At 60.7% G+C, this 14,781-nt stretch overlaps 2 protein-coding genes across 2 annotated transcripts in view; one reads left to right on the plus strand and one right to left on the minus strand.

The window, feature by feature from the left end:
• The first annotated feature begins 3,586 nt into the window (after nt 1-3,586).
• Nucleotides 3,587-11,026, plus strand: LOC131562769 (CKLF-like MARVEL transmembrane domain-containing protein 5). Its single transcript, XM_058812644.1, has 4 exons — nt 3,587-3,714; nt 10,343-10,438; nt 10,539-10,617; nt 11,004-11,026. Exons 1-4 carry the CDS (start codon nt 3,634-3,636, stop codon nt 11,024-11,026), a joined length of 279 nt encoding a protein of 92 aa, XP_058668627.1. The 5' UTR covers nt 3,587-3,633.
• Nucleotides 11,027-11,155: 129 nt separating this feature from the next.
• LOC131568194 (myosin-6-like) overlaps nt 11,156-14,781 on the minus strand; it is a 32,043-nt gene continuing 28,417 nt past the window's right edge. The window contains exons 37-39 of the mRNA XM_058820136.1: nt 13,446-13,541; nt 12,070-12,204; nt 11,156-11,985 (exon numbers count right to left, since the gene is read on the minus strand). Coding sequence (XP_058676119.1) covers nt 11,965-11,985; nt 12,070-12,204; nt 13,446-13,541 — 252 coding nt within the window. The 3' untranslated portion in view covers nt 11,156-11,964. The remainder of the gene's footprint in view (nt 11,986-12,069; nt 12,205-13,445; nt 13,542-14,781) is intronic.

The raw sequence follows: 14,781 nt of genomic DNA on the forward strand, positions 1-14,781 counted from the left end.
CCGTGTCCCCCTCTCAGTGTTCCCAGTCTCGTGTGTCCCCCGCCATGTCCCCAATCCCAGCTCCGTGTCCCCCCAGGTGTCCCCAATCCCAGCCCTGTGTCCCCCCAGGTGTCCCCAGTCCCGTGTCCCCTCCAGGTGTCCCCAACCCCGTGTTTCCTCCAGGTGTCCCCAACCCCGTGTTTCCTCCAGGTGTCCCCAACCCCGTGTTTCCTCCAGGTGTCCCCAATCCCAGCCCCGTGTCGTGTCCCCCCCCCACCATGTCCCCAGCTGTCCCCAATCCCAGCCCTGTGTCCCCCCAATGTCCCCAGCCCCGTGTCCCCTCCAGGTGTCCCCAATCCCGTGTCCCCAGGTGTCCCCAACCGTGTGCGTCCCCGCTGTTGTCCCCAGTCCCAGCCCAGTGTCCCCAGTTCCATGTCCCCTCCAGGTGTCCCCAAACCCAGGTGTCCCCAACCCCGTGTCCCCCTCTCAGTGTTCCCAGTCTCGTGTGTCCCCCGCCATGTCCCCAACCCAGCTCCGTGTCCCCCCAGGTGTCCCCAATCCCGTGTCCCCCCAGGTGTCCCCAACCCCGTGTTTCCTCCAGGTGTCCCCAATCCCAGCCCCGCGTCGTCCCCCCCCCCCCCCCCATGTCCCCAGCTGTCCCCAATCCCAACCCAGTGTCCCCCCAATGTCCCCAACCCCGTGTCCCCTCCGGGTGTCCCCAACCCCGTGTCCCGTCCCCATGTCCCCCCAAAGCCGCCAGGTGTCCCCGGTTCCAGGTCCCCTCCTGGTGTCCCCAGTCCCAGCCCCGTGTCCCCAGGTGTCCCCAGTTGTCCCCCGCAAGTGTCCCCAGGTGTCCCCCAGGTCCCCAATCCCGTGTCCCCCCCCGGGTCCCCTCCCCCGTTACCTGCGGGGTCCCGGTGCCGCTCCCCTCCCCCCCCCCCCGGTGTGTCCCCCCCTCCCCCTCCCGGGGTCACGTGACCCCCCCCCCCCCCCCGGGCTATTTTTAGCCGCGCTCGGGCCCCGGGCCAGCCCCTCCCCCCCCTCGGGTATTTTTAGGGTGTCCCCGCCCCTCCCCCACCCCCAGCAGGGACCCAGGGACACAACTGGGATGAACTGGGATGAACTGGGACCGAACTGGGACCAAACTGGGACCAAACTGGGACCGACTGGGAATGGACTGGAGGGGGACTGGGAATGGACTGGGACCAAACTGGGACCAAACTGGGAGGGACTGGGAGGGACTGGGATGAACTGGGACCGAACTGGGACCAAACTGGGACCGACTGGGAGGCACTGGGAGGGACTGGGATGAACTGGGACCAAACTGGGACTGACTGAGAGGGACTGGGATATACTGGGATATACTGGGTTATACTGGGAGTGGGACTGACACCGACTGGGAGGGACTGGGATGGACTGGGATGGACTGGGAGGGACTGGGACCAAACTGGGACCGACTGAGAGGGACTGGGATATACTGGGATATACTGGGTTATACTGGGAGTGGGAATGGGACCGACTGGGAGGGACTGGGATGGACTGGGATGGACCGGGATGGACTGGGAGGGACTGGGATGGACTGGGATGGACCGGGATGGACTGGGAATGGACTGGGACCAAACTGGGACCGACTGGGATGAACTGGGACCGACTGAGAGGGACTGGGAATGGACTGGGAGGGACTGGGAGCTGAGAGGATATACTGGGATTTACTGGGATTTACTGGGATATACTGGGATATACTGGGAGCTGAGAGGCTATACTGGGATATACTGGGATATACTGGGATATAGTGGGATATAGTGGGCTATACTGGGATATACTGGGAGCTGAGAGGATATACTGGGAGGGACTGGGAGGCACTGGGAGGGAACTGGGACCAAACTGGAATGGACTGGGAGGGGACTGGAGGGGACTGGGGGGGACTGGGGGGCAACTGGGAGGGAACTGGGAGGCACTGGGAGCACTGGGAGTGTTGGGAGTGTCTGGAGGGGCTCTGCTCCCAGTGCTCCCAGTGCTCCCAGTTACTCCCCAGTGCTCCCAGTTACTCACACTCCTCTCACTCCTTGCAGACTCCCAGTACCTCCCAGTGCCCCCAGTACCCTTCAGTTTCCTGTCAGCCACTCCCCGGCTGCTCCCAGTCACTCCCAGTACATCCCAGTATAGCCTCCCAGTCACTCCCAGTACATCCCAGTATATCCTGTCAGCTCCCAGTCACTCCCAGTATATCCCAGTACATCCTCTCAGCTTTCAGTCAATCCCAGTACATCCTCCCAGTCACTCCCAGTCCCTCCCCAGCCTATCCCAGTTATCCCCCAGTGGCTCCCAGTCCCTCCCAGTCCCTCCCATTTTGTGCCTGAAGCCCTCCCAGCAGTTCCCAGTCCCTCCCGATCGCCTTCCAGTCCCGCCCCCAGTGCATCCCAGCTGCCTCCCAGTCCATCCCAGTATACGCCCAGGGCCCACCACGAAGCTCCCCCAGTTCCCAGACCCCTCCCAGTCCCCCCCAGACCATCCCAGTTCTCCCCAGTCCATCCCAGTCCCTCCCAGCCCCTCCCAGTCCCTCCCAGTCCCTCCCAGCCCCTCCCAGTCCCTCCCAGTCCCCCCCAGTCCATCCCAGTCCCCCCCAGTCCATCCCAGTCCCTCCCAGCCCCTCCCAGTCCCTCCCAGTCCCCCCAGTCCCTCCCAGTCCCTCCCAGTCCCTCCCAGTCCCCCCCAGTCCATCCCAGTCCCCCCCAGTCCCCCCCAGTCCCCCCCAGTCCCCCCCAGTCCCTCCCAGTATCCCCACAAGGTCCCTTTGTCGCGGTCCCGCCGGTGCCTGTCACGGCGGGGGGGAGGGGCGGGAGGGGGGGGCACCCACGTGTGTCCCCTCCCCCCCCCCAAGTCTCTGCCCCTCCCCCAGCCCCACAGGGATCCCCAGAGACCTCCCCGGGGTCCCCCAGAGCCCCCCGGGACCCCCCGGAACACCCCCAGAACCTCCCCGGATCCCCCTAAGACCCCCAGAACCCCCCGTGACCTCCCCGAACCCTCCCAAGATCCCTAAGACCCCTCCCCAGACCCCGCCCCCCCCCCCGGGTCCCCCCAAGACCCCCAGGACACCCCAGGGATCTCCCCGGACCTTCCCAGGACCCCCAGGACCCCCTCAGACCCCCGAGCCCCCGAACCACCCAGGACCCTCCCAGACCCCTCCGGGTGCCCCTGAGACCCCCAGGACCCCCCAGGACCTCCCAAGATCCCCCGGGACCCCCCAGAGCCCCTCTAAGACCCCAAGGACCCCCCGGGAACCCCCCCAGACCTTCCCAGGACCCCCAGAACCCCCAGGAACCCCCCCCCCCGGACCCCCTGGACATTCCCGAGACCCCCAGACCCCCCCAGCCGCCCCAGGTCTCCCTAAGACCCCCAGGACCCCCAGTCCCCCCTGAGACCCCCCGGGACCCCCCGGGACCCCCCTAAGACCCCCAGGAGCCCTTGAGGCCCCTCAGCCCCCCCGGGACCCCCCTAAGACCCCCAGGAGCCCCAGTCCCCCCTGAGACCCCCCGGGACCCCCCTCAGACCCCCAGGACCCCCAGTCCCCCCTGAGACCCCCCGGGACCCCCCTGAGACCCCCAGGAGCCCCTGAGCCCCCCTGAGGAGCGCCGGGACCCCCGGGACCCCCCCATGGGGCAGCCGGAGCCCTCGGGGGTCTTCGACCTGGGGGCGCTGAGAACCCCCCGGGGGCTGCTGCTGGCAGGGGAACTGGTACGGCAAATGGGCAAACTGGGCAAACTGGGCAAACTGGGCATACTGGGGGAACTGGGGGAACTGGGGTGGGATACTGGGGGAGCTGGTACGGCAAATGGGCAAACTGGGGATACTGGGGGAACTGGTACGGCAAATGGGCAAACTGGGCAAACTGGGCATACTGGGGGAACTGGGGGAACTGGGGGAACTGGGGTGGGATACTGGGGGAGCTGGTACGGCAAATGGGCAAACTGGGGATACTGGGGGAACTGGGCATAGTGGGATGGGATACTGGGATGGGATACTGGTACGGCAAACTGGGCAAACTGGGCAAACTGGGCATACTGGGATGGGATACTGGTACGGCAAACTGGGGGAACTGGGGGAACTGGGATGGGATACTGGTATGGCAAACTGGGCAAACTGGGCAAACTGGGGGAGCTGGTACGGCAAACTGGGCAAACTGGGGGAACTGGGGGAGCTGGGGGAGCTGGTACGGCAAATGGGCAAACTGGGCAAACTGGGCGAACTGGGGGAGCTGGTACGGCAAATGGGCAAACTGGGGGAACTGGGGGAACTGGGGGAACTGGGGGAACTGGGCATACTGGTATGGGATACTGGGGGAACTGGGCATACTGGGGATACTGGGGATACTGGGATGGGATACTGGGGATACTGGTACGGCAAACTGGGCATACTGGGGGAACTGGTACGGCAAACTGGGGGAACTGGTACGGCATACTGGGCATACTGGGGGAACTGGGGGAACTGGGCAAACTGGGGGAACTGGGATGGGATACTGGTACGGCAAACTGGGCAAACTGGGCAAACTGGGCATACTGGTATGGCAAACTGGGCATACTGGGGGAGCTGGTACGGCAAACTGGGCAAACTGGGGGAACTGGTACGGCAAACTGGGCAAACTGGGGGAACTGGGGTGAGATACTGGGGGAACTGGTACGGCAAACTGGGCAAACTGGGCATACTGGGATGGGATACTGGGGGAACTGGGCATACTGGGCATACTGGGGGAACTGGTACGGCAAACTGGGCAAACTGGGGGAACTGGGCATACTGGGATGGGATACTGGGGGAACTGGGCATACTGGTATGGCAAACTGGGCAAACTGGGAGCTGGGGGAACTGGGATGGGATACTGGTACGGCAAACTGGGCATACTGGGGGAACTGGGCAAACTGGGCAAACTGGGCAAACTGGGGGAACTGGGATGGGATACTGGGGGAACTGGTACGGCAAACTGGGCAAACTGGGGGAACTGGGGGAACTGGTACGGCAAACTGGGCATACTGGGGGAACTGGTACGGCAAACTGGGCATACTGGGGGAACTGGGGAACTGGTACGGCAAACTGGGCATACTGGGCATACTGGGGGAACTGGTACGGTAAACTGGGCAAACTGGGCATACTGGGATGGGATACTGGGGGAACTGGTACGGCAAACTGGGCATACTGGGGGAACTGGGCATACTGGGATGGGATACTGGGGGAACTGGTACAGCAAACAGGGCAAACTGGGGGAACTGGGGGAACTGGTACGGCAAACTGGGCAAACTGGGCAAACTGGGGGAACTGGGATGGGATACTGGGGGAACTGGTACGGCAAACTGGGCAAACTGGGATGGGATACTGGTACGGCAAACTGGGCAAACTGGGCATACTGGGGGAACTGGGCATACTGGGATGGGATACTGGGGGAACTGGTATGGCAAACTGGGCATACTGGGGGAACTGGGGTGGGATACTGGGGGAACTGGTACGGCAAACTGGGCATACTGGGGGAGCTGGTACGGCAAACTGGGCAAACTGGGCATACTGGGATGGGATACTGGGGGAACTGGTACGGCAAACTGGGCATACTGGTACAGCAAACTGGGCATACTGGGGATACTGGGCATACTGGGGATACTGGTACGGCAAACTGGGGATACTGGGGATATTGGGATAGGGCACTGGGGGAACTGGTATGGCAAACTGGGGATACTGGGGGAACTGGGATGGGATACTGGGGGAACTGGTACGGCAAACTGGGAGCACTGAGGATACTGGGGGAACTGGGATGGGATACTGGGGATACTGGGACAGGGCACTGGGGGAACTGGTACGGCAAACTGGGCATACTGGGGGAACTGGGATGGGATACTGGGGGAACTGGTATGGCAAACTGGGCATACTGGGAGCACTGGGGGAACTGGGGCGGGATACTGGGGATACTGGTACAGCACACTGGCAATACTGGGAGCACTGGGAGAGGGCACTGGGAGTGCTGGGATGGGATACTGGGAGCACTGGGGATACCGGTACAGGAACTGGTACGGCATACTGGGGATACTGGGGTTACTGGGGATACTGGGAGCACTGGGATGGCAAACCGGGAGGGCTGGTGCCATCCAGGGGTGGTGGCACTCCTGTCCCCTTTGTGACCCCTCTGTGACCCCCGTGTGTCACCCCAGGTGCTGTCCGGGGGGGTGGTGGCACTGCTGTCCCCCCCAGGTGCCATCCAGGGGTGGTGGCACTGCTGTCACCTCTGTGTCCCCCCCGTGACCCCCCTGTGTGCCCCCAGGTGCCATCCGGGGGGGTGGTGGCGCTGCTGTCGCCCTCAGGTGCCATGCAGGGGTGGTGGCACTGCTGTCCCCTCTGTGACCCCTCTGTGACCCCATGTGTCCCCTCAGGTGCTGTCCGGGGGGGTGGTGGCGCTGCTGTCCCCCTTGTGACCCCTCTGTGACCCCCATGTGTGTCCCCTCTGTCCTCAGGTGCTGTCCGGGGGGGTGGTGGCACTGCTGTCCCCCCCAGGTGCCATCCAGGGGTGGTGGCACCGCTGTCCCCCTTGTGACCCCTCTGTGACCCCCGTGTGTCCCCTCTGTCCCCAGGCGCTGTCCGGGGACTGGTGGCACTGCTGTCACCTCTGTGTCCCCTTTATGTCCCCCCATGTGCTGTCCGGGGGGGTGATGGCACTGCTGTCCCCCCCATGACCCTTTGTGTCCCCTCTGTTCCCAGGTGCCATCCAGGGATGGTGGCACTGCTGTCCCCCCTTTGTGACCCCTGCATGTCCCCTCTGTGTCCCCAGGTGCTGTCCGGGGGGGTGGTGGCCCTGCTGTCCCCCTTGTGACCCCTCTGTGACCCCCGTGTGTCCCCCCAGGTGCTGTCCGGGGGGGTGGTGGCCCTGCTGTCCCCCCCCGCGCCCCCCACCCTGGCCCCGGCGCTGCTCCAGACCCTGGCGGGGGCGGCGGCTCTGGGGGGGCTCCTGCTCAGGGACCCCCCCCGGCTGCCCCCGGGCTACGGCACCTGCCTGGTACCCGCGGGGACACGCGGGGACACACGGGGAGAGACAGGGACAAATGGGGACAAACTGGGGCAAACGGGGACACACGGGGGGCAAATGGGACAAACTGGGACAGACGGGGGGCAAATGGGACAAACTGGGGCAAACGGGGACAAATGGGGACACGCGAGGGGCAAATGGGACAAACTGGGGCAAACGGGGACACGCGGGGGGCAAATGGGACAAACTGGGGCAAACGGGGACACGCGGGGGGCAAATGGGACAAACTGGAGCAAACGGGGACAGACGGGGACAGACGGAGACAGATGGGGACAAACTGGGACAGACGGGGACAAATGGGGACATACGGGGGGCAGATGGGACAAACTGGGGCAAACGGGGACAGACGGGGACAGACGGGAAGAAACTGGGACAAACTGGAACAAATGGGGACAAACTGGGACAGACGGGGACAAATGAGGACAGACGGGGAGAGACGGGGGGCAAATGGGACAAACTGGGACAGACGGGGGGCAAATGGGGACAAATGGGGACAAACTGGGACACACAGGGACACACGGGGACAAATGGGGACAGACGGGGAGAGACGGGGACAAATGGGGACAAACTGGGGCAAACGGGGACAGACGGGGACAGACGGGAAGAAACTGGGACAAACTGGAACAAATGGGGACAAACTGGGACAGACGGGGACAAATGAGGACAGACGGGGAGAGACGGGGACAAACTGGGACAAATGGGGACAAACTGGGGCAAACGGGGACAGACGGGGGGCAAATGGGACAAACTGGGACAGACGGGGACAGATGGGGACAGACGGGAAGAAACTGGGACAAACTGGGACAAATGGGGACAGACAGGGACAAATGGGGACAAACTGGGACAGACGGGGACAAATGGGGACAGACGGGAAGAAACTGGGACAAACTGGGACAAATGGGGACAAATGGGGACAGACAGGGAGAGACGGGGAGAGACAGGGAGAGACGGGGACAAATGGGGACAAACTGGGGCAAACGGGGACAGATGGGGACAAATGGGGACAGATGGGGAGAAACTGGGACAAACTGGGACAAATGGGGACAAATGGGGACAGACAGGGAGAGACGGGGACAAACTGGGACAGACAGGGACAGACGAGGACAAACGGGGACAGATGGAGACAGACAGGGAGAAACGGGGACAAACTGGGACAGAGAGGGACAAACGGAAACAAACGGGGACAGACAGGGAAAAACTGGGACAAACAGGGACAAATGGGGACAAGCTGGGACAGACGGGGAGAAATGGGGATAGACAGGGACAGACGGGGACAAAGGGGGACAGACTGGGACAAACTGGGACAATTGGGGACAAACTGGGACAGACGGGGACAAACAGGGACAGACGGGGATAAATGGGGACAAACGGGGACAGACGGGGACAAACGGGGACAGACGGGGACAGTGGTGGCCCCTCCATATCCCCATGTCATCATCCTCATGGTGGCCCCTCCCATGTCCTCGTGTCATGTCCCTCGTGTCCTCCATGGTGGCCCTTTCATGTCCCCTTGTCATGTCCATGGTGGCCCCTCCATGTCCCCATGATGTCCGCCATGGTGGCCTGTCCGTGTTCCCGTGTCATCACCATGGTGTCCCCTCCATGGTGGCCCATCCATGTCCCTTTGTCATCACTCCATGATGTCCTCTATGTCCCCTCATCATCCCCATGGTGTCCTCCATGGTGGTCCCTCCCTGTCCCCATGTCATCCCCATGGTGGCCTCTCCCCATCCCCTTGCCATGTTTGTGGTGTCCTCCATGGTGGCCCTTTCGTGCCACCGTGTTATCCTCATGGTGTTTTCCATGGTGGCCCTTTCATGTCCCTTGTCATGTCCATGGTGGCCCTTTCATGTCCCCTTGTCACGTAATTGGTGGCCTCCATGGTGGCTCCTCCGTCACCCCCATGGTGTCCTCCATGGTGGCCCATCCATGTTCCCTTGTCATCTTCCTGGTGTTCTCCATCGTGGTCCCTCCATGTCCCCTTGTCATGTCCATGGTGGCCCTTCCATGTCTCCTTGTCATGTCCCTGGTGTTTTCCATGCTGGCCCTTTCATGTCCCTTGTCATGTCCATGGTGGCCGCTTCACATCCTCATGGCGGCCTCCATGGGGTCTCCTCCATGATGGCTTCTCCATGTTCCCATGTCATCACCCCATGGTGGCCCTTCCATGTCCCCTTTACATGTCCATGATGTTCTCCATGGTGGCCCCTCCCTGTCCCCTTGTCATCCCCATGGTGTCCTCCATGGTGGCCCTTTCATGTCCCTTGTCATGTCCTTGGTGGCCTCCATGGTGGCCCCTCAATGGTGGCCCCTCGTCATCACCCTGTGGTGGCCTCCATGGTGGCCCTTTCATGTCACCGTGTCATCCTCATGGTGTCCTTCATAGTGGCCCTTCCATGTCCCTTGTCATGTCCTTGGTGTCCCCTCCATGGTGGCCCTTTCATGTCCCCCTGTCATCATGCCATGGTGTCCTCCATGTCCCCCTCTCACCCCCATGGTGTCATCCATGGTGGCCCTTTCATGTCCCCTTGACCTGTTCCTGGTGTCCTCCATGGTGGCCCTTTCATGTCACCGTGTCATCCTCATGGTGTCCTTCATAGTGGCCCTTCCATGTCCCTTGTCATGTCCATGGTGTCCCCTCCATGGTGGCCCATCCATGTCCCTTTGTCATCACCCCATGATGTCCTCCTTGTCCCCTCATCATCCCCATGGTGTCCTCCCTGTTGTCCCCTATGTGTTCCCGTGTCATCCTCATGGTGGCCCCTCCATGTCCCTTGTCATGTCCCTGGTGGCCCCTCTGTGTCCCCTTTTCACCCCCATGGTGTCCCCTCCATGGTGGCCCATCCATGTCCCTTTGTCATCCCTATGGTGTCCTCCATGGCCCCTCCATGTCTCCACGGTGTCCTCCATGGTGGCCCTTTCATGTCCCCTTGTCATCCTTATGGTGGCCTCCATGGTGGCCCTTCTATGGTGGTGCCTCCATGTCCTTGTGTCATCCTCATGGTGGCCTCCATGGTGGCTCCTCCATATCCTCTTGCCATGTCCACGTGGTGTCCCTCAGTGGTGGCCCCTTCATGTCTCTTGTCATGTCCTTGGTGGCCTCCGTGGTGGCCCCTCTCTGTCCCTTTGTCACCTGCATGGTGTCCTCCATGGCAGCCCTTTCATGTCACTGTGTCGTCCTCATGGTGGCCCCTCCATGTTCCTGGGGTCCTCCATGGTGTCCCCTCCATGGTGTGCCCACTGTCACCCCCCCGTCCCCCTGGTGTCCCCCATGTCCCCACAGTGTCCCCCGCTCTGTCCCCTCAGGACCTGCTCCGGGCCATCAGTGGCACCATCATCTTCCTCGTGGCGGCCCTGGTGGCCTTGGCCTCGTCCCGTGACGCCCTGGCTGCCACCACCTTCGTGAGTGTCCCCAAGCCCCGCCCCCTCCCTGAGCCCCGCCCCTGACTGACCTGGCCCCGCCCCCTTCTGACCAGGCCACGCCCCTTTCCCCTCCCCCCAGACCTTCAGCCTCCTCCTGGCCTTGGTCTTCGCCTTCGACACCTTCGTCACCTTCCGCACGCGGGTGGCGCCGGGACAGGGTGAGGGACACTGGGGACACCTGGGGGACCCTCGGGTGGGGTTGGGGGACACACTTGGGTGAGGCTGGGGACATCACTGACATCTTTGGGGGGAGCTGGGGACATCTGGGACACCCTGGGGTGGGGTTGAGGGACACCTGGGTTATCCATGGGTGAGGTGGGGGACACCTGGGACACCCTGGAGTGGGGCTTGGGGACACCTGGGATAACTTTGGGTGGGGTTGGGGACACCTGGGACGCTCTGGGATGGCGTTGGGGACACCCGTGGGTGAGGCTGGGGACACCTGGGATAACCTTGGGTGGGATTGGAGACATCTGGGACCCCTCTAGGTGGGATGGGGGGCACCTGGGTTCTCCTCCACCATCTCCAACTCTTTCTCCTCCAGACCCCGACATGGAGGGTGGCTGAAGGCCACCGCCCCCACCACTGTCCCATTGTCCCCCTCTGTCCCCTCTCCACCTGGTCCTGCCCCCCACCCCAAAAATTAAACCTTGTCCCACACCTGGTGCTGCTCAGGGTCGTGTTTTTGGGGTGAGGTGGCCGAGGGGACATTGTGTCCCTTCTGTGGCTCGTTAATTAATTAATTAATTATGTCATCGGGGTCCCCTTGTCTTGGACAGGGGGTAGGGGGTGTCATTGGTGGGGGGAAGGTCCACTGTGGGGTTTGGAGTCACTCATGATGATGGGTCCATCATCATCATCATTGTGGGTCCATCATGGTGGCGGTGGGTTCATCTCATCATCATTGGGGGTCCATCATGGTGGCGGTGGGTTCATCTCATCATCATTGGGGGTCCATCATGGTGGCGGTGCGTTCATCTTATCATTATTGTGGGTCCATCATGGTGGTGGTGGGTTCATCTCATCATCATTGAGGGTCCATCATGCTGGCGGTGGGTTCATCTCATCATCATTGTGGGTCCATCTTGATGGTGGTGCGTTCATCTTATCATTATTGTGGGTCCATCATGGTGGGAGGTCCCCTGTTGAGGTGTGGGGGGGTCCTTCATGGTGCCACATGGTGGGTCCCTCACGGTGATGGTGGATCCCTTATCACAGGGGCAGGTCACTCATCATGGTGGTCATGGGTCTCATCATGATGGGGAGTCCACTATGGTGGTCAGTCCCTCAAGGTAGGGTGATGGACCTTTCATGGTGGTGGTGGTGGGACCCTCATAATTGTGGTTGGTCAGTCATTGTCATGACAGGACCTCCATCATGGTGGAACCTTCATCATGGTGGAACCTTCATCACGGTGTGTCTCTCATCATGGTGTGTCCCTCGTGGTGGCAGTGGTGTCACTCATGGTGGTGGGTCACTCATGGCGGGTCCTTCATAGGGATGGGTCACTCCTCATCGTGCAGCTTCTGAAATGGGAGAGGAGAGAGAAGGTCCAGGAGGGGCTGTGGGGCAGCTGTGGGGGGGTGACAGGGGGTGACAGGAGGTCCCACCTTGGCTCCGATGTCGCGGCTCTTGGCCCGCAGTTTGTTGACCTGGGACTCGGCGATGTCAGCGCGTTCTTCAGCCTCGTCCAGCTCGTGCTGCGCCTTCCGGAACTTGGCCAGGTTGGTGTTGGCCTGTTCCTCCTGGAGGGACAGGGGGTCGGGGAGGTTGGTTCCAGGGAAGGACATCCTCTTGCCAACCTCACAGCTGAGATGGCTTCAAGTGTCTGGCTATCCATCCTTCTCTTCCACCCATCCATTCATCCATCCATCCATCATCCATCCATCATCCATCCATCCATCCATCCATCCATCCATCCATCCTCCATCCATCATCCATCATCCATCCATCCTCCATCCATCATCCATCCATCCGTCCATCCATCCATCCATCCATCCATCCATCCATCCATCCGTCCATCCCTTCCATTTATCATTCCATCATCCATCCATTCATCCATCCATCCATCATCCATCCATCCATCCTGCCATCCATCCATCCATCCATCCATCCATCCATCCATCATCCATCCATCATCCATCCATCCATCATCCATCCATCCATCATCCATCCATCCATCCATCCATCCATCCATCCATCCATCCGTCCATCCATCCATCCATCCATCCGTCCATCCATCCATCCATCCATCCATCCATCCATCCATCATCCATCCATCCATCCATTCATCCATCATCCATCCATCATCCATCCATCCATCATCCATCCATCCATCCATCCATCCATCATCCATCCATCCATCCATCATCCATCCATCATCCATCATCCATCATCCATCCATCCATCCATCCATCATCCATCCATCATCCATCCATCCATCATCCATCCATCCCTCATCCATCCATCCATCCATCCATCCATCCATCCATCCATCCTCCATCCATCATCCATCATCCATCCATCCATCCATCATCCATCCATCCATCCATCATCCATCCTCCATCCATCCATCCATCCATCCATCCATCCATTCATCATCCATCATCCATCCATCCATCCATCCATCCATCCATCCATCCATCCATCCATCATCCATCCATCATCCATCCATCCATCCATCCATCCCTCATCCATCCATCCATCCATCATCCATCATCCATCATCCATCCATCCATCATCCATCCATCCATCCATCCATCATCCATCCATCCATCCATCCATCCATCCATCATCCATCCATCCATCATCCATCCATCCATCCATCCATCCATCATCCATCCATCCATCCATCCATCCATCCATCCATCCATCCATCCTCCATCCATCATCCATCATCCATCCATCCTCCATCCATCATCCATCCATCCTCCATCCATCATCCATCATCCATCCATCCGTCCATCCATCCATCCCGTTCACCCACCGCCTCCTCCGCCTGTCTCTTGTAGGCTTTGACTTTCATTTGGAGTTTGTCCACCAGGTCCTGCAGCCGCAGCAGGTTCTTCTTGTCCTCCTCCGTCTGGGGGAACAGGGACAGGGTTGGACACTGGACAAGTGCACAGACACAACTCCTGTGCCTCAGTTTCCCTTCCTGGAGACTTCCTGTGTCCCCATGGCCACCAGGTCCTGTGTCACCCACGTCCCTTTGGTCGCCCAATGAATGTTCTGGGTCATCTTTATTCTGGCGGCCGCCATGTGTTGGGTCACCCGTGTCCCTGTGGTCACCCCATCAACACTCTGAGTTGACCACGTCCCTGGGGCCACCATCTGTGCCCATTTTTGATGCCCCACAGGTGTGACTGAAGAGAGGCTGTGCTGTGGTGGCCTCAGCTGGTAGCAGAGTTTGACCCAGCTAGGTGGTGCCACCTGCTGGCTGAGCTCCATGAGCCACCTCAATGGCCTCATCTATCTTCATGACCCACCTCCATGGTCTCATCCAATCTCCATGACCAACCCAGGTGGTGTCACCTGGTTGCTGAGCTCCATGACCCACCTCAATGGTCTAATGTGATCTCCATGACCCACCCTGGTGGTGCCACCTGCTGGCTGAGCTCCATGACCCACCTCAATGGTCACACCTGTAATTGAGTTTGACCTAACTCAACCATCTCACCTGTGTCTGGGCTCCCTGACCCATCTGGTGGTGTCACCTGGTGGCTGAGTTCCGTGACCCACCTCAATGGTCTCATTGGCACCTGATCTCCACGATCCACTCAGGTGTTTTCACCTGACCCTCTCCTGGTAGCTGAGCTCCTTGACCCACCTCCATGGTCTCGCCTCTGTGGTCTCACTCCCATGGTCCCACCTCCCTGGTCTCACCTGGTACCTGAGTCTCACCCCCATGGTCTCACCTGGTAGCTGAGCTCCTTGACCTACACCCATGGTCTCACCCCCGTGGTCTCACCTCAATGGTCTCACCTGATACCTGAGCTCCTTGACCCACTCCTATGGTCTCACCTGGTACCTAAGTCTCACCTCCATGGTCTCAGCTGGTACCTCCATGGTCTCATCTGGTACCCGAGTCTCACCCCCATGGTCTCACCTGGTAGCTGAACTCCTTGACCCACCCCCATGGTCTCACCCCCATGGTCTCACCTGGTAGCTGAACTCCTTGACCCACCCCCATGGTGTCACCTCCATGGTCTCTCGTGGTACCCCCATGGTCTCACCTGGTAGCTGAGCTCCTTGACCCACCCCCGTGGTCTCACCTCCAGGATCTCACCTGGTAGCTGAGCTCCTTGACCCACCCTCATAGTCGC

This window comes from Ammospiza caudacuta, chromosome 1 (genome assembly GCF_027887145.1).
Source record: "Ammospiza caudacuta isolate bAmmCau1 chromosome 1, bAmmCau1.pri, whole genome shotgun sequence".
Taxonomy (NCBI): domain Eukaryota; kingdom Metazoa; phylum Chordata; class Aves; order Passeriformes; family Passerellidae; genus Ammospiza; species Ammospiza caudacuta.

Excerpts from the sequence above, each read along its gene's own strand:
- LOC131562769 (XM_058812644.1), top strand. The coding sequence starts at position 3,634 with ATGGGGCAGCCGGAGCCCTCGGGGGTCTTCGACCTGGGGGCGCTGAGA. Across the intron at positions 3,715-10,342 it reads TGCTGCTGGCAGGGGAACTG|GACCTGCTCCGGGCCATCAG; the intron begins GTACGGCAAATG and ends CTGTCCCCTCAG. Across the intron at positions 10,439-10,538 it reads CCCTGGCTGCCACCACCTTC|ACCTTCAGCCTCCTCCTGGC; the intron begins GTGAGTGTCCCC and ends CCCTCCCCCCAG.